General features: G+C 44.7%; 1 protein-coding gene and 1 long non-coding RNA gene across 4 annotated transcripts in view; one reads left to right on the top strand and one right to left on the bottom strand.

Annotated features, from left to right (window-relative positions):
- Window positions 1-19,921, bottom strand: part of LOC128881439 (uncharacterized) — a 152,808-nt gene that overhangs the window by 57,764 nt on the left and 75,123 nt on the right. For both annotated transcript variants that reach the window (XR_008458070.1, XR_008458071.1), the window contains 2 exons: window positions 5,590-5,660; window positions 5,392-5,497 (listed from right to left, as the gene is read on the bottom strand). This is a non-coding gene — a long non-coding RNA (uncharacterized LOC128881439). The remainder of the gene's footprint in view (window positions 1-5,391; window positions 5,498-5,589; window positions 5,661-19,921) is intronic.
- Window positions 7,164-19,921, top strand: part of LOC128881436 (PH domain leucine-rich repeat-containing protein phosphatase 2) — an 83,393-nt gene continuing 70,635 nt past the window's right edge. The window contains exons 1-2 of one of the 2 annotated variants that reach the window (XM_054132468.1): window positions 7,164-7,237; window positions 13,613-15,627. In XM_054132468.1, the coding sequence (XP_053988443.1) occupies window positions 13,795-15,627 (1,833 nt within the window). In that variant the 5' untranslated portion in view covers window positions 7,164-7,237; window positions 13,613-13,794. Of the gene's footprint in view, window positions 7,238-10,579; window positions 11,128-13,612; window positions 15,628-19,921 lie in introns of those variants that run through there. The other variant, XM_054132467.1, reaches the window with a different exon arrangement.

Below are 19,921 nucleotides of genomic sequence, written 5' to 3'. Positions count from 1 at the left end.
TCTTTGCATTCAAATTTTATTTAAAAAGGGGAGAATTTTTACTATGAATTTTTACTATGAACGATAATCGAGTTCGATGCTTTTTGAATTTAACGAGCAAATTTTATAAGTAAAATCGTTGTTGGTAAATTTTCCTCGAGAGCTATAGAAGGTACAGGTTTGAAATTCACCCCCTTGTTAAAATAAAAAATTAGAAAAAAGGACACGAGTCTTGTGTCCTTATTCAGTCCCGAGTGGCTGATGTCGTTTAGCATTCAAATTTTATTTAAAATGGGGACCGGCGCGGGATCGCGTAAAAATTCATACGCGGAGAAACGCGAGGGACAAATATTTGCCCTCGGAGAAGCTAGAATTGCCTTAGCATAGATGTCCCGAATCCGCGAACGAGAACGAGAGATCGAGATTGAGAAGAGGAGAGAACCGCGCGAACCAAATTTTTGCGAGTCCCCGTCTCGTGGTTTCCCGCGCTGGAAGTTTCCTTTTCACATTATAATGAGCCGCTTAACAATTCCGATTTTATTAAGAACCCTCCCAGAAGGGGTGGGTCGGCTTTCGCTCGAGTGGAACGAAGGGAGGGTGGTACTGAAACGGAAGGGCCTCGCGCGTCCGGATTATGACAGTTGGAAAAGGAAAACGTAGACTTAGACAAGAAGGATTTATGATAGAGATTGTTCCCGAATCGAGCAAACTTTTTTCCTCTTTATTTGAAATTTATCGTTCTGGATCCGCTGAGAGCGACAAATATTTTAAACGCGTGCAGACGGCGAATCGACGTCTAAAAGGCACGACACCGACCAGTGAAGACGCCTCTTAGACAGGATTCGATACATATAAAATGTTTCTATAATGAATCGAATAAATGTTACTTCAACTATTTCGTTAGTTTTTGTTTCGAAAAATCTCTCTTCTCCGCGTGCCAGGAAATATTGGTCGCGAGTTATCCAAGCTTCTCTAAAGCGCATATTGTCACGAATAACGAAACGAATCCCACCGAAATTGCCCACTTTTTCGAACCGTTATCATCGACGATGTATCTTTATTTATGGTCGCTAAATGTTAATGTCTTTCGATGCCCGCATAACGGAAACAAAATGGAAATCCCGGACATGAACGGTTTTTGTTAAGCTGCTGTGCGTTTCAATAATTGACGGAGATAAGGTTAGAATTGTGCTCGTTGGTAAACACGAAACGCGAATTTCGAGTTATGTTATCCGATACAGCACGCGGGAATTACACATAAACATAAATTTCTAACGAAAAAATATTCCAATAAATATAGTCTGATATAACGCGTCTAGAAAAATTTGTCCGCTGTAAAGAATGACCGGTAGCCGAAGGGAACAGGACCGTAGTAAATACTTTCGTCGTTACGTAATCACGATAAACAACGTTACCGTAATGAAAGTCCATTTCAAGTTTAATTAAAGAGCTCGAGTAACGAAGGAAAAAACGCTTAGTGGGCAGATTTAATTAAAGAGTTCCAAACGCGGAAGGCTCATCGAGAGGCAGATAAATACGGGACAAATAAAATGAGGGCAACCGGGAACACGGGAAACGGTACGCGTAAATCAACCACGACGCTTTGTCGTGTAAAGATTAATAAATCACTATTTCGAAAAACCTTATCACTTTAGCGAAGTGATACGTTTCAATTGGGATGACGCGAAAGCCAGCGTTCAATCGGAATTTTCGTACAGGGGAAAACTACGTAACAAGCGCTGAAGGGTGTTAGATTTACGACGACTCGATCGAAAACATTGATTTACACGAGTCACGCGCGACGAAGTGTAAAATTGAAGATACGTGTACAGAGGATAATACATTTTAAAACGAAGATAAGTCTTGGCGAAACGAAATCTAAGCTAACAAACTGGAAGGAACATAGGAGGTACTAGGCTCAGCTATGAGAACTTAAAGGGTACTAGGTTCAGCTATGGGGGCCTGCAGGGTACTAAACTCAGCTATGGCGACCTAGAATGTACTGAGCTCAGCTACGAGGAGCCTAGAAGGTACTGAGCTAAGCTACAGGAGGCTTAGAAAGTACTGAGCTGAGCTACGAAGACCTAGAAGTTACTGAGCTCAGCTTCGAGATCCTAGAAAGTACTGAACTAAGCTAGGGGAGCTTGGAAAGTACTGAACTCAGCTACGAGGAGCCTAAAAGGTACTGATCTTAGCTACGGGGGGCCTAGAAAATACTGAACTAAGCTACAGGAGGCCTAGAAGTTACTGAGCTCAGCTCCGGGATCCTAGAAAGTACTGAACTCAGCTAGGAGACCCTAGAAAGTACCGAGCTCAACCACGAGCGGCCTAGAAGGTACCGAGGTCAGCTACGGGGGCCTATCCCATCTCTAAAATATCGATCCACGCGCGACAAAGTGCAAAATCGTCCAAAGACATATATTCAGTATTTCGGCTAGAAGGGGCCGAGAGTAACACGTCTGTCGATAACTCCATTAGGAAGCCAGGGGTACGTTGCGAGAAGAACGGGCACGATATCGCTGGGAAAATGCGCGTTCGATTGGTCGATCGCCGTGACGGTAACCAGACGGTGTCTCCGAAAACGCGGACCCAATAAATTGTCAGCGTCGGTAATCTTCACGGGAAGTTTTCCGATATTTCACGCTGGTAACTGGTGAATCGTGCAGGCCGTGAAATTGGGAGAATCCGGAGGCCGTTGTCGAGTGCCGCGATCGATTAGATATCCTCCCGTGAACTCCGTCGGATTACAAGCCCTGATCGAAAGAAGGTCGCGCGGGGTCGCAATTCGAGAGGGAGACGAAACGATTAGGTGACGCGGTGAGAGTCTCTTATGCGGGTGGTACAGGTTGACCTTACACGCCTACGGTAATTGGAGGTGGTGCTTAAGGTAACTATGGGGCACCAAGGAAATTACATGTTCATTTGTGATAATGTCGACTTCCAAGGATCGTGTGAAAGTGTAGAACAAGGGCTCCTCGCTCGATAATTTTAGATAGGAGAACAGGGGCGAATTTTGTTAGCCTGTAGGACTGTCTAATACCAACGCGAAAGTATATAGTTAACGGTACATATAGTAACAGCAGCGAAAAAGGTTACAGGAATGACCGAATTTAGATTTGAACCACTCAATTATTATTATTAAGGCCGATCGCACACGGGCGCAACCGATCAGTTTCAAACCGCTCTGAAACTAATTGCACGCGACCGTGGATCTAGATAAAACAAAGATAGTGGAGTAGACGTAACAAATATTGCAAACGGTTTGCAACAGTACTTTCAAATCGGTTGCGCCCGTGTGCGATCGGCCTAACGCATCGACAGAGAAATCTAACGTGCGTAATAATTCCAAGTCAACGCGTCTTCCAACTAACGCGTCGATACAGAAGCCTCGCATAAGCAACAATTCCCAACCAAAAGATTCCTAACCGAATAGTAGCCTCCAGAAATAAGGAACAGAGTCCAAAGAGGGGTCCACGCGAAGTTTGCTAAAACCAACTCGTGAAAGGGGGCGAAGAGCAAATTGCTGGGTAAAGGAGAAACGAGGACGGAAGTGACGCGATCGTTGTCAAACCCATTGTCCTGGCTTTGGCGGGCGCAGTCAAACGTCGGGGCCAGGCCATTTAGGCTCATCCGCTTTAATTGGCTTCGTTTGTAATTACGGCAGTGGAGACGGCGAGGGCTGGTGCGAGAGGAGCGGTAACGGGGGTGGAGACAATAAGAAGAAGGGAAACAGGGGGACGCGGACGCGCCACGAAATACCCCGAATACTGCACGTTGACATGGATTGTGGCCTGAAGAGATCGCGGAAGTGGGTTAGAGGAGTGCAGCCATTGTAAGTGGTCCTTCCAGTACGGCAAGACTTTATAGGAGTTCGTCGGATGGAACAAAAGCGCGCCTTTCCGTTTTCTCTATTTTTTTCTTCTGTGTATATTCTGGTCCGAGCGATTGTCTCGTAACGAATTTTGACTAGAGTATTCGCGGATATTCGCTCGAAATACCGCGGCTACCGTGGAGATGTTATAGACGGAGCAGGACAGACGCTGGCCTGGCCTATTAGAAAGAGAAAAACAACCGTGGTGCTCTATCTAGAGGCACGATCATTTTGATCCATTCGTATTTTCGCAAAGTTTCACAGAAATCGTTTGTATTTTTCGTCGACCGCTTATGCTGACTCTTATCCATAGAAAATGACAAGTTTCATGTTTGTCTAAACCTTCTAATTTAGTAAATTTAGTAAACTTTAGTAAATTTTAGTTCGCTTATTAAAGCATTACTTCGGTACCACGGTTTTCTTTCTCTTTTTAGCTGCAGCGCTCCCCTGTTCTATTTACATCAAGTATCTCCATATATTACGCTATTTCAGAAGGTAATGGAACAATTTCCGCCATTTTGGACGCTCGTGGTACTGGTCAAACGACTCGCAAAGAAACGAGTGGAAACGAGAGGTCGTTATGAATTATATCTGGGATTTTATGAGACCGTAACGACCCTCGCTTATGTTTGCGATAAAAAAAAGCAATGATCGCTCATGCATGATATTTATAATTTGGATAGTTAATAGGACGCCGGGTCGTGACGTTTTTACATGGACGGTTTCACCGTGTTTCCGCGAGAATAATCCCTACGAACAACCTTGTGTTGGTCAGACACAGTAAATGAACATAATGTGTAGCTAAATGCACGGGAATTTATGAAATTTGCATTTATCGCATATAAATGCGGGGGAGTTTGTTACGTCGGGCTGGTTTTAAACGAACATTTTTCGAGCAGGTATTCGTTTCCATAATAATCACGGTGGGTAGAAGTTAATCGCTCCAAGATGAACAAAGAAAAAGCAACGCGATTCCTGTTGTAAAAATTGCGATACTATTTAATCGATGGAAATACTTGGCGTTGGAAGAGCGTTTCTTGTTCCGATCGACGACGCGTCGGATAGAGAATGTTCTATCAATTAATTCTGCCTCGGTTCTTCCTCAACCACGGTACAAATTATGGAAGTTTCTATGTATATTTAACGAAGACTTCCTCTTACTTCGCGATCTCACCGACCTATTAACACGTACGCGACCGACAGATACTTTACCGACGAAAATAATAAAGTTTTGAAGCTGGATATCGCGAATTTGAAAATATTACAAAATATATTTTGAAATATCAATGTTGTAAATATGTAGCGTATAAAATGAAACGGTTGTTATCATTTGTAATATATACCAGGAATAGAATTAATTAACATAGAGCACGCTTCGGTATCAATTCCCTTTCCATGTTATGTGTTCAATTATAATCTGGATTGTTCGGATACTAAATACAAGCTAGTAATCATCATCGCTAGTATCACAACCACGATTTGCAACCAGCGTGTGCTTTCGATATCAGACATAACATTTTCGATGTTTGAGAATCACTTACATTTTCGGAGTTTGTCCCCTGGTGTCGTTGGCGCAGCCTTCGCCAACCAGTAATATCTGCAGAACCCAATATCACCCTTATAGTCTTCAGGCACAGGTACTGGTCCCTGGAACAAATAAAAATGAAAAATAAATACCATATTGGACATCTGAGAATTTAAATAAAAATACATGACAGATAAAACTGTATATCACTTACATTCATGTGGATACCAGAGTCGAAGGTTGTCCATGTAGTCCTCTGTACAGATTCCCTTCCTTCTGGTCAATCTGTGAGTACAACCATTAATTGTTTTAACTGTAGAATTTGTTGCACTCGCGAATGAAAATACAAGAAACGATAGAACGATGTATAAATGTGTAAACTATGAACCACGACCCGTAGACATGTCACGGTAACGAACGTCCGAAGGCGACTGACAAAGGACAGAGTCGTCGAACGCGATTAACTGATATCACTCCGCGAAGTCCGTCTTTCAGACCCGAGTATACGAATTTCATTGGTTTTTGCTTTCCACGGTCCGCGTAAGAAAAATAGTCCCAGAAATTCCGATAAGAACGTAGTAACGCGTTCTTATACGAAAAGAGTCGTTTAAAGCCACGCGTCACGGGCCACAGGGATTTTGCAAATACACTGAACGCTACTTTGAAGGATACCCCAGGGGTTGCTCCCTCTCTTCCTCTCCCACGCGAATTTTCACGAATCGCGACCTTTCCCCTACCAACACTCGCATTCCAAACAGCAAAAACCACCGAACCGTATTATTCTCGCCTTCTACTCTCTGTTCAATTGTAAACAAACATTATACGATATGACGAAATACGATATCGCGGACAACGACTCTGTTCCTTTATTTAATAATGTGTGTAACCGTACACGATAGTTATTTTACTCAAAGTTCTTCTTAAATAAAATGATATTTCCACTCTTCTTTGTCTTTCTTCTACTTTCTCTTACACGACTCTGATAGTTTTCATTCGAACTTTTAATACATTGCCTGTACGATATAATATATTACATGGGCTAGCACAATATTGTTTTAATAATTATAATAAACGAGAACACATTGCCAAATATTTTCGCTCTCGTCGTTGTTCTATATTGGATTTACATATTTATACAAACGTCGAAGCAATAACATTTGAAAATGTTTGTCGATGTTGGATGGACAGTGGTAGCATTGAATAGTTGGAACCAATTTCGAGAAGCCTCTAAGACCACCGTGAGGCTTCCCCACAGGAACACGTCGAAGCGTAAACCGTGTACACCAGTGGCAAACCCGCACGTCTCGGAAACCGCACCGCCGTCGCCCCTTCAATCAGTTGGGCCAATTCCGCGCCTTTCGGACCGATTCCAAGCAAACTCCGAGCGAAATTTCAACGTCCTCATTGAGAAGACCCGCTTCAGTCGTCGCAGGGTAAGCGCGTAACGTGCGGCGTTTCCGGACGAGCGGAATCCGTCGCTTTGCATTCATAGCCCGGCTCCTGCCCAAGAACCGATCCGCCCATTTCTCCTCGCGATCGCACGGAACCACGTACACAAAAGGGACACTCCGGTTCTCGCGCAACAAGTTTCGAAGCGGTTCGCATTAACCCGTCACCGACGGACCCCGGTATACACGGTATAGACACCAGTTTCCTCGCGTGTCGGAACGTCTATACAGGGACACGTGGCACAGAAACCCTTTTGTATGGCCAGCTACAACGGCTACGTTCGGTTTCGACGTACACACCGGGTGATCCGGGAACAGGGCTATATTTTCCCTTGAAGCGAACCAGCCAGGGAATTTATCGAGGAAGACGGTCCGTGATTTAACATCGAATATACGTACGTCTCGGATAAGTCGGTACGATCTCTGTTTTGCTTCTGGACAATTCGTGGTACTACTTATACGAGCAAATTTTAATTGTACGTACAATGGTAACTTCAGGAGAGGCGTTCAATCTTGTGGTTAATTAATGTTTGAGCCATAGGAGGACGAGAAAATGGTGTCGTAGGTCTGTAGGATCTACACACCGGGAAATATTAATTTTTTAATTGAATTCAGGAAAGGGCTTGAAATAAACTCGACCCATTATGGGCAGGATTCATTTTTCTGCAGCCAACTCGCGAGTATTATTGGTTATCAGAGAGATTGTATAATTAAGACGTGTAACGTTTCGACACCGTTAATTTTGCTAAAATAAAACTCCGTGTTTTGCAAATTTGAAACATTTGCGAAGAATTCTATAGATTTTGATGCTGCTTGTGGATTATATTCTTCAAAGGAACGTTTTTCGACAACCACCACATGGTTCCACGTGTGACCAAGACACACCTTCGGCCACTTCCTGGCAGAAAAGTTGGACACGCACGTTGAATCGGGGAAGAGGATTCGTGGGAAAAGTCGTGCATGCGTGGCGGTTCAGATTTGCATGGAAGGAAGGTTGTATTGTTGATTTCTGGAAGGCAGTCGGCGAAACGCAGGATAATTCTCGGTAGAATTTCTGGTCTGAATTGGATCTTTGTGGGCGCACCGGATCGCCATGTTCGCTTCCTCGACAGGTTAAATTGCGTTCAATTATTATTGAATTAAATTGCAAAATAAAAATTGTCCACAAGAGATAAATATTTAGCTGTCGAATGAATGAATACTACGAATGAATGAACACTACGAATGAATTGCTATACACCGGTTTCATTCGCGGTCCGTCGTTCGAATAAAATGTTGCCAATCTCTGTCGTAATGTAATCGAAACGCTCGCTGAAATCCTCGCTTAGAAATTTTTCTATGCTACGGTTAATAGGAATGTAAGAGAAAGTAAACAGAAATGTGGGTCGCCCCACCCCGGGAGAGGATAGCTTTCGCATTTAATTCTAGCGCGAATAAAGGTTTCGGTTTACTTTAATCAGCTGAAACATCAGACTTCCCGATGTCGGTGATCCTTACGCGAATATTATTCACCGCGACGATGGGAAAATATGCATAGACGTAAAAATGAACTATCACCGTAATCCGACACGCGATAATCAGCGCTGAAATATTGGTACTTTGTTTAGATTTCATTACCGTCGATGTTGGAACGAACGAGCCGAAGGACTATGCTCGGAATACGAAATCCCTGGATCGATAATCGTTTTATTTGGTCGAGTGCCAACGCTCTCCCCGGCAGAATCTTTTTCCGTTTTCTAATCTCAGTTAGGAGCAAACATAGAAAACGAGCTTACGTTAGCATCGAGTTTGGCAATTGCAGTTATCGTTGTATCGAAACTAATTTCTTTGACCTAAAATGGCATACAATCGTCAGCTTTTCCCAGCTCGAAACACTTTAAAGTCTTTCCCTTTCTGGCAAGAACAGTGTGAAATAATACACCGTTATTTTCCCCAGAGAAAGAAGAAAGAAAGACTTCGCGAGTTCGTAAAACTTTATTCTGGGAAAACGCTAACTTCGATTAGATATCTCTCTCTTCTTCTCTTTCTCTGCTTTGGGCGAATTAAAATTCTGTTTATTTCCTGACCTTATCGTCCTACGATTGTACGCAGCGTGAAAATTACAGTTCGTCAGGATCGTTAATTATTCAATTCATTAACGGGGAGTCCATTAATCACCCGCGCAACAACACATTACGTTCGCAAGATGTAAATTATATACCTGTCGCCCATTGGGTCGATTAAAATTTCGACGTAACTTTGTCCATAAATTTTCGTTTGCCAGGGACCCAATTAACCCCGAAAACCATATTAACGTTTTCAAATAACAGCCGATGGTCGTTACTTTATCAGAAATAAACAAACTCATTGATTCATATTTGTGGCGGCGTCCTGCTGAATTTTAGTTACAATATTAACCCACGTTTAAATAGCCAGATACGTTAAACAGAACCAGACGCGATGGAACCATCTGCCTAAAATACACTGTGCGATATTCTTACTAATTTCGGATATATATTCCGATCTATATCTGTCACCTGATATAATATCGTCGACGTACCTGACGCTGTGTCCGTCACTTAACGTTCTCACCGTTTACCATAACTAACCATCGGTCCTTGGTAACAATTGGAGCTTCAATTTCTTCAAATTACATGGTCTATATTTTCTATCGAAGCGTAAAGTGCGAATACTTGAAATTTCACCGAGTTTGGTCGAGGAGACAGAGGTTAGTGGTTACAGCGAGCCACTGTTTGTGTACATTCTCTCGTCGCGATAACAAAAGGTCGTACCGCGTTCGAGGAATTCGCGAGTGGGGGGTAATGAGGAGGCACGCTTCGCCACGCAATAACATCGACACTCGAGAAGGAAAGGAACAACAGACATTCACCGACTCAAACGTCGAAGCAGCGTTCGGTCGATCGCCTTAAAAAAAAAACCTCGTACCGCACAACACGGGTTGAAATTAATCCAAGGCATTGGAACGGAAAGAAGAGTGTATCAGAGGACGGAAGTGCATCGTTCTCAATGGTTTCCCTCGTCGAGGGTCGGCAGCTGGGAGCACCTTTCCCACCGCCCTCTTCCCGCTCTGATACAGGGTGTTCAAAAACCGGTCAATATTTATATGGCACGTAGGACACACTTCACCGAGTAAAATCGCTTTAGTAAACATAGGTCGAAATCGTCTGAGATGTAAACATTCGAAACTGTAAAAACAATATGCCAAGCGAGCGTAGAAATGGAAGGTGGGCACGTGCAAAATCTTCTGTAAACATCGAAAATTCGGTAGTAAAGTCAATTATGGTAATAACAAAGAAAAATGTTTATATCTCAGAAACGATTGGCCTCTCTACGTTTATCGAAGCTTTTTTACTCGGTACAGTGCGTCCTATGTACCATATAAATATCGAATAGTTTTTTTGAACAGCCTGTATAACCACGTGAATCGAGCACGTGGAACAGAGATGCTGTCTTCTCCCCTTTCTTTCCTCCCCTCGTAGTATTGCCCCCTCCCCCGTACTTTCGGATTCTCCCGTCCTATCGGTTTCTTTTATCATCTCCTACTCCCTTAATCGTCCCTCCTCACCTCGTGCTCCCCTCCTGTCGTTTTCATTGTCCCTAACGCCATCCTTGTCTGGCGAATGGCCGACGTACGACGTACAGCATGGTCAACAGGTAGAGAGACGGACAGGTGGCCGAACGATATATTCATGATGTCGGACGCTACACGACAATCCTGCAGGCCTGGCCAGTGCTCGCGATGTCTCCCTACTCGCCGCAGTTCGGGCATTAGGCTCACCGGTCTGCGAACCTTTCGGATGTTTTAGCCGCGACTGGTGCCTCGATAACACGTGGGTTTTCTCGTTAGTGACGGTGCGGTTGCTCCTTTCGGAGTCAACGACTGAATTTTACATCTGTGACGTGTGTCGAAGGAGTGTTCAGTGACGTGCGAGAAATGTTTCGGAAAGGTCCTTGCAGAAGTGATCGAGGTTTAGGTTCGCGTCTTCGTAAGTCGTGCGACGAATCGAAGTTCGTTTATTTCCGGTGATAGTCGTATAGGGTGCTACGAGATACCAATTTTCGAGATTTTACTTCAAACTTTGTGCCTTCTTGCTTCGTAGTAAAAAAAATCATTTTTGAATGTCACCGTCGTATAAAATGTTCCAGTGCTTAGTGTTTCAGAGTGTTTAGTGTAGTCGGAGGGTTTAACCCCGAGGGATTCGTGTCCACCAGTGTCCTCGGTAACTGTGGCAGTGGAACAACGTGCGATTGGAGAGCCTCTCGCAAAGATCGAATTCCTTTGTGTCTTATCGACGTCGAAAGAGGTGAGTGGCAGTCGACATTTATGTCAAGTGTTTCGGAGTCTGAATGAACGGGCGGAGGGACTTGCACGGGCAAGGTAGGCCATTGTCGGGCATTGTTAGACTCCAGGTTTCGATGCTCGATCAACGTCGACGTTAATATTCCGTCGGTGTGCTGATTGCGTCACGTACGCCGTTACTCAGAAGTCTGGAATCGCGCACGGCTATCGAACAAAACTCGTAATTTGTCATTCAACGTGCGGGATCAGAACATGTTGGCTGGGTAGAGTCGAAGAGAGATTACGTTAGCATTTCCTGGCTTCTTGTAGCTTCTTTGTTATCGACGTGTCTCTACCTCGGAAGCGAATCATATCGAAAGAATGAAATGAAAATATTCGTTGTATTCAGACAATGACAGTCTTTTATGCCGAGTTAATTATAAACAAAATTGTGGCAGTACTATTGAACAAATTCTGCTGTTTACCAAACGAGGGTAAAAGGAGCCAAATGATCGTTGCAACCGCGTGTTGATTTTAGAGATGAATACGAAATACGAAGCATCGATGTGGTTGATTGTTATGGAACAGCACGATGGAACGAATGTAACGTTTGTCCAAACAAATACTAACACACACGCTTCCGGTATTCATATTCATCGCTGGAAATTTGTTAACGAACTCCACCGACATGCAAAATGATATTAATTAATAGCTTATTAGAGAAACGAAGGAAACACGATAAAATAGTAAATTTCAGTCGCGTGCTTCGAAATAAAATCGAATCAAATTCTTTAAAGAAATACCTTTACGGGGGTCATTTCTGTCCAGATAATTTTTCAAAACTCGCGTTCGTTTCGCAATCGGCCAGAAAAATGCCCCAGCCGGTCAATATTAATTTCCGCGTAAATTCACACGCGAAATACAGAATGAAAATACGTTCGGCAATCAAAAGACAAATGCCACCGTTCGAATATGACTGCTCCGAAAATCCTGTTCGACGGAGCGTGTGTCATGCGCTCGCATTTTTTCAAAATTTTGTTACCCTTCATTCTTCCTCCGGTTTGAAACTCGTCACTGTTATCGACTGGGACAATATTTCCCGCCATCGACGTCCTAGCGAGACATTCAGGAAATAATTACTCCGTTTATTTTTACTGCCTTCCGCTCCATGTATTTTGTATTGCATCGACTCGTTTTGAATTAGAGCGGTCGCAAATTACGTCTATCGGCGATATTGTCAGCGACAGGTCCCGCGGTAAATTCGACATGTGTTTAGAACCACGCTGGAAGGTACCCCGCGATATTTCGAAACGGTGAAAACGGTTCTCTAAACGCGCGCAAACCTACCGAGAGTAGGAATTATATTCTCCTGGTTTGGTATTTATCGAAGCGAAGGTAAGGGGATTTACGAGGCTCGTTCGAATAAACAAAGTCGGCCGAAGCCTTGTCGAGTAATCGTCGAAATCATCCGAAATAATTTAGCAAGCCTCAGCTTATACTTTCTGCAAAAAAATTTTCAAATGTGCTCAAATAAAAATTTGAGTCCGGTCTTTGAATAAATAAAGCCTTCGCTGGATTAAAACGAACGTTTGTCCATCCTGGGTCTCTCGATTGTTCGAATCCAAGCTAACTATAGACCAACAGGCTTAAACGATTCATCAGTGTTGCGTACAAAATTATTTCCACTATGAAATGCGGCGTCTAATTACAGTTGCATACCCCGTAGGCAAAATTAGTGCCTTGCGTAGTAAGTTTCCATGTTTGGCGACAGCCTCTTAGGAGTCTCGAGAAACAATGGTAATTCGTGTCATTGTCTTCCAAGCATCTCCCGAGACGCTAAAAGAGGAAGATATCCTTTTTCGTTCAAGTACCTCCCAAGGGCTGCGATCTCGCCCATCTCGTTTACTGAAAATTTTTCCCAGTTGCATCTCGTTAACATTCAGGAAGATTAATTCGATTGCTGTACCATTTAACGCGTTTCATATTCACGATCGCAAAACAGCTCGGTCATAATTCATTTCCGCAGCGATAAATATTCTAATAAGCACACAGCCGCGGGAGTAATTTCTTGAAAATTATAAATTACTCCCCCGCAATTTTCAGCGTCAAATATGTATTATCAATTAAATGTTTGATCGATCGTGATGATAGCGACGCGACTCGACGCAACGAATTGAAATTATTTCCACCCGCAAATGTTTCCCTTACGTTTGATATTCGATTGCAATTACCGTGCGATTGACGACACTCGTTATGGTAGATTAAAATTCATTTCGAACTGAAATTTCCATCAATTAATGTAACGATGGTATTTTGGAAAGAAATTTGTAGACTTGCACTTAGTTAGACACTGATAGTGCAAAATGGATCCTATACAATTCGATAATGTAACATAAAACATAAAATATCGTGAATGTATTACTTATTAATATTACAGTCGTCGTATCTCTTCGCGAACTATCGAACGAACCTTGTCGGTACTCTAACCATCGCTCGTTTGATTCTTTCAGACGAACGGTAACACTTCTGCCCACGGTATCGTCCGTATCGCTCAATGAAAATGCTGCAACTCGTTCGACAGTACTCTCTGCAATGTCTAAAGTCCACCGAACGCGAAGACGATGATCGCGAAAGACGATCGTGATACGCGGCTCGAGGAGCGTCGGCGAAGCTCGAATAATTCGCAATCAGGATGGTGATAGCGAGCGAGTCCAGCGCCGAAACCATGTCCAACACGGCTGGGAAGCTGAGGAGGTCCCGCAGATTGTCGTCGACCAGGGGTCTGAAGGTACGCGCGAGTGCAAACACCGCTGGACAAGCGATACCGCGACAAGATCTGAATCAAAAGCTGGGTCTGTGCCCCATAGTTAGTAGGAACGTGGTCGCTACAAAGGGACGGCCGGCGATCAATTGGGAGTTGAACGAGAGGATCAGCCTGAGCAGCGGTTCCAGCACGGGTCTGTCGGTTCGTCCGGACGCCAGAAAGGGGATCGAGTTTAGCGAGAATCGCAGGAAGCCGGGGATCGATGGGACGAACGACGACGGGAACGAGCGTCGCGAGACCAGAAACGTCAAGGCCAGCCTAGAGCTTATGAACGTGTCGGGGTTTCGACAGGAACCGGAGAAGAAACGTCGTGGCTCCTGGTCGATCGACGTGGACGTGATCGAGCGATCGTCGGAGGAAGCGAACGTGATCAAGAGTGACTCCAAGTACGAAATCGGAATCCCAGGCGACGGCTCGTCCGCCAGGAAGCCAAAGCAGAGGAGGCAGCTGCCAGGCGTCGCGAAGGCTCAGAAATCCGCGAAGAACGAGGACGAGGAGGTCGCTAACCGATGGGGCAGGAAGAAGGTCGATAAGACCAACGACTCGATCACGAAGAGGTTGGAGCTGATTCACGAATTGAATCAGAAGATCCTCGCGAATTACGAGCGGTTCCAGCAGAAGTCGAAGCGAAAGGAGGGAAAGGAGAGCACCGAGGTTGTTCCGAAAGACCAAACAGGGAGGAGTCGTGTGGGCTTGGACGATGGAAAGGAATCCAGGAAGGAGGATCGCGTCTATGCGGAACCGAAGCGTAAGAGCAGAACGAAGGCGGAGTGCGTGGTCCAGAAGTGCCAGGACTCGCTCAGACAGCGTAAGCTGGACATCAACAAGTTCACCTTCTCCAAGGACCACTGCGAGAAGCTGACGGGATCGAAGGATCGCGGTGACGCGTCGGACAAGAAACGCTCGACGAAGACCCTCTCGAAGTCGAGGATTCTCCCCGATAACGAGAACTTCATCATGGCAGTGAAGCCTGGCTTCCACGAGCCGAGAAACGACAAAGTCGGAGCGGTTGCGAGAAACGAATACTCGTCCAGGTCGAGGAAGGACGAAAGAGGGACCTCTGTCTTTTACGCGAACGACTCGTCGGGGAGGCACGTAGGCGCTGCGATCAAGGACGAGGAGGATTGCCTGGGGAGCTCCAGATTGTACCCGGAGACCTACTCCAATCGCTCTAACGAAGCGAAAATCGATGACGAGGGGGATCGTCCTCGGTGCACGTCGAAGGTATCGGCGAATAAGGACGAAGAAGCTCGCGACACGATCAATGGAACGCGGGGAGATGAGAACAGGGACGCCGGCAGGCCTGTCGAAGGTAGCGAGAGGCCAGCGATCGATCAGACAACAGCGTTGGAGAACGAGATCCTGGAGAATCTCGACGAGACTATCGAGAGATTCGATAACGAAAAGACCGGCCAGAACGGAGCGGAAACGTCGGGCGAGAAGATGGACAGCTTCAGCAGCGATTCGATACAAAACGACAGCCCTTTATCGGGGAGCAGGAGCCCGAAAGTGGCCAGGTTGCAGGAGACGTTTAATTCCTCCTGGGATTCGGGAGTCGGCGTGGACGTGGGTACAGGAAGCGGATGGGTCAGGATACACACGGGAATCGAGAGCAGCCTCGTCTATCTTACTCTGGATACCACTGCTAAAGACGTCTGCAGGGACATGCTGTTAGGAGACGACTTGTCTCTGTTTATTCAGGTAAGCGAGCCCGCGAACTTCCGTGGCTAATTATTCATTTGATTTACGACGCAAAGATTACGTGCGGAACCTAACGAGGGAGTCGGACATACTAATGAGAGGAATGTTCAGCGACGGCGCCGCGCCCGCTTTTATGACGAACGACGCCGGGCGTCGGATGTCTTTGGACTCGGCTACACGTACCGCGCGACGGGGAGGTATCTTGAATAATTTCGCGACGAAACGCCGGAATTTTCTACTTCTTGCGAAACGAGCTCGACGGATTACACGTCCGACGAGGAGAGGACACGACCGAATGCTCGTGGATCTTGCAAGGCTTTCGCATACGTGAATGTATCAGGTTTTCGGTGAAAAATTGCAGGGCTTTTTTAAAAAGGGAAAATCGAACAACTACCTTTACGCTGGCCAAAAGTGTTAGAAACGGAACTGTGGTAGAGATAAATCGAAATATTAGATTGTCCCAAAAGTTTCTTTCGTGAGTTGCATTCAATTATTTTCTCTGGCAGTGTTTATATAAATAGACAATCTAACTTCTTAGACATTGATGCTGTAACCTAATGACAACCTAATAAAAAATGCATCTGTAGTAATTCCGTCGATCGGTCTGAAAGATCAAAGAATTTTTAAGGGTTCGTCGACGACTAATTTGCAAACAAAGGTGTCACGGTTTCCCGGCGACGCAGCTTTGAAGTTTCGACGAACACAAAGCGAAACGAAACGCGATAAGAAAGCGCGATTTCGAGGGAAAGATGAAACAGGGGAGAAGGGCGACGATCCCCGAGAAAATGGAACGGAGGACAGGGAAGAGAAACGCGAGGAAAAAATGCGATGGGTTTCACAGAGGGATATCCCCGCTGGCTTTATCGCGTGCTCGAGCATTAACGACGTCTGCGACAGAGAGAACAGGAAATCCTGGCGAACCGCGAAATCTCTCTGTGAAGGGATAAGTCGCGCGATTTCGTTTCGTCATTTTCGCGAGACCGTGGTGAAGAGGCGAGCTATCGTTCTCGCAGCGAACAAAGGATACGTGTAATTTACATTCACGGTCATCCTCGCTGAAAGGAACTCGTTCGATACCGGGGACTATCGAAAGGAGGCTCGAATCTTGCCCATTGGAACCGAAAGAAATTTTCAGAGAGAATTTTACAGGTTTTTTTAATCATTTTCAGTCATGTTTTCGTCAGTCTTCGCCCCTTCACCGGAGCGCATATATCTGCGAACGTTACTTGGCGATCGAATTTAAATCAAATATTATCGAGAAGAACGAATTTTCGTGTAATGGAAATAGGTTAAAGAAGCTTTTTTATTGTACGACCAAGTCGGGAATCTGAGAGCCGACTGTAAGTTTTTATTTAAAGAAAGAAACAGCGAGACGGTTGTCCGATTTTGACTAAGAACGTAGAAAGGAACAGGTTCGATTTGGTTTAATTGGCCACCAGTAGACTCCGGATGTTTATGCATTAATGGGGAATGAAGATACGGGAAAACGTATGAAATACATAAAATACCAACACCTAAATACAATACATAAATTTTTCGTTTGTATCTATAAAAACATGAGTTTGCATAAACATTCGCAGTCTAGTCGTCGTAATGAACAAGTCCACGATCGATACCGAACATGGCAAGTATTCCGCTTAACGACTTGCACACAGTTTCAAAATGTGATTGGTTCCGTAGTTTAATTCCTGAAAGCGTTTCGCGTTATCTGGACTGCGCGAATTTTAATATCGCCCAAGTAGCTTTAATTCCGATAACAAAACAACCAGGGCACGAGAGCACTTTGTGCGTCGGGGTTCTTGCAGATTTTCTGTTTGGCGGGGTCTCAGTGCTCTCGAACCAAGGGTGGTATTTGTAAAGCAATGCAGGCTCGAGTTGCTTTTATTAACTTTCTCCTTATACATTCGCCGGGTAGTATGTATATTGGAAACGTGATCGTGCCGAATCTCCGATAACCAATAATATCGTCCCTTTGCGTTTCGGGTCACGCTAAAACAGATATTCAACGAGATCAAAGATTGTAGTCGGGATTCGATTCGTTTCAACCGTGAAAATGTATTTTTATTTCCCCTGTAACGCCTAAACGAGTCGGAGGTACTTCTTTTTTCTTCGATTACGAAGAAAATTATTCGGTGACATATTTCACCGATTGGAAATTAGTGTTGCAAACCGTTCGCGCTCTTTGTTTTACCCGGATCCACTTTGTTTGGAACCGATCAGTTTCACTAATTTCGAATCGATTGCGTCTGTGTGCGTTTGGCCTAAGCGTTCGAAGTAGTCTGAACCAAGGTTGGCCGCGTTTGCTATCCGAGTATTCGAACAGAATCGCGTCTCTTTCCGCGATTGCTATCGTGGCTGGTCGAATTGTTTCTTGCTATCAACCTTTCGAGAACCGTCCTCCGACTCCGTGCCGAAACGGACCTCTGTGCGTCGAAATGAAAGCAACGGCGCGGTCGAAACCGCGTAAAAAGGGAGTTCGAAAGGCTGGCAGGGGGATCGGTCTCGTCGAGTTGCTTGCCTTTCTCACCCCACCGAACCGATTTCGCTGTACCAACCCCGAAACTTTCCACCCCTTTCCGTGGCCGGATGAAGAGCGACCTTGTATAATGAGTACGACGCGGCCTGCCTTCTCAAAGATAACGAGGTACGCGCCAGTAATCAAAGGAGGCTAAGACCTTAAATAGCAGGCGACCTCTCGAAAGAAGCCCCGGATGCAACTACTGGCAAGTACTCTCGAGTTGAACCCCATGTACGGAAAGTCCACAATAACGACACCGATGGACTTCCATTTTCTTTTATTTGGCTCTTATACTACCGTACTATAATTAATCGGTTGGAGTCCAACGGTCTCACGCGAGGTAAACGTAATAGTTACACTATATCTACAAAAATTGAAACCTGCTGAGAAATCTCCGTGGACCTAGTGTTAATTAATTCGCTATCAGCGTCCCATTAGCAAACTTTTCTGAACCGGAGATCAGAGTCTGCATTTACCAGTCACTTTTTCGTGCCACTTCTTCCCCCACCCCCCACCCCACCGTTCGTTCGTTTTCCCCTTTTCATCGCGCAAAATGCTACACCGTCGGGCGAAAAAAGATTTAATAATTATTGGAATTCCATCTGCGGAATGAGGGAATAAAACCGCGTCACGGTCGGCCATTTATCTGTATCATTCGTGCGGTTGATATCTAAATGAACCGCTTTTACGCTCGCGTGAAACTAAATCGAAGTTCCGAGCTCCTCTGGTTCGTTTTGCCCAGACGGGGAGTTCCCGCCCCCTTCTCGTTTTCCACGGTTAAAGGGGGCGACGTGACGGATATTTTTAAGATCATTTGTTATCCGGTTTAAGCGGCGAAACGCTGACGCTTTTTGCGCTTATTGAAACCCGTTCAAAGGTGGGCCGAGTTCAGACTGATGCGGGTTTAATTCGAACTGGTAAATCGACGAAGACCGATTCTACCGAAAGATCGATCGCGATGAAATTGCGAAATCAGCTGAAATTCAGGGAATCGTAGGTGTTCATTTTACTAGGGAAAGGTATGATCTTTCTTTGGATTAATGAAGAATCGGACTTGTTGCTTTTTCATAAAAAAAAAAAAAAATCTAAAATGGGAACCGAGGGTTGCTCGAACGATAGGTTGCAATATTTGCAAATACATAGTCTCTAAACGGTGTCTAATATTTTACCTTCGACGAAATCGCTTAAATTACGAACATTATTATCATCGTATGTATATCGCGATCCAGCTGTCTGAGGTTTCGTTTATTTCGAACGTGTGATTAAATCGTAATAAACTCAAATTTTCCACTTTTAATAATTACTTTTTATCTTCCACGAATCGTCCGTTATTCTCCGCGTGGGAGCTACGCGACGGTCGTTATAATTATTTTAAGTTTAGTATACGAGAGCTTTTACATTTATCTGGTGACGCATCAAGTTATAACGACCCGCGCATAAAATTCCGCTCTATTTGCATAAGCCGTTATTGCGCGTCGTTATAAACTATTATAATTACTGTGCGCGATGCGCGATTCATTTTTTAGCTCGGGATCTCGTCGCTGAAAATGCGCGTGTATCGCGAACCGCGATATTTCAACATTACCGTCAGCAGAAGCGGGGAGTTTTATTTTCGCGCGATTACAAATTATCGGGATAAAGGCGCTTCGAGCGTTCCTTTAATTCGAGCAACATTCGTATAACGAAACGGCGCGAGAAAGTAAAATTTCGAGAAATTCTTCTCCTAGAAATTGTTTTTTAAGTAACGATAATTAGGGGGAAATGAAAGACATAGCG

Source organism: Hylaeus volcanicus, chromosome 8 (genome assembly GCF_026283585.1).
Source record: "Hylaeus volcanicus isolate JK05 chromosome 8, UHH_iyHylVolc1.0_haploid, whole genome shotgun sequence".
Lineage (NCBI taxonomy): Eukaryota > Metazoa > Arthropoda > Insecta > Hymenoptera > Colletidae > Hylaeus > Hylaeus volcanicus.
Note: the sequence above shows the minus strand (reverse complement) of the source record. Positions and strands in the feature narration are given on the sequence as shown.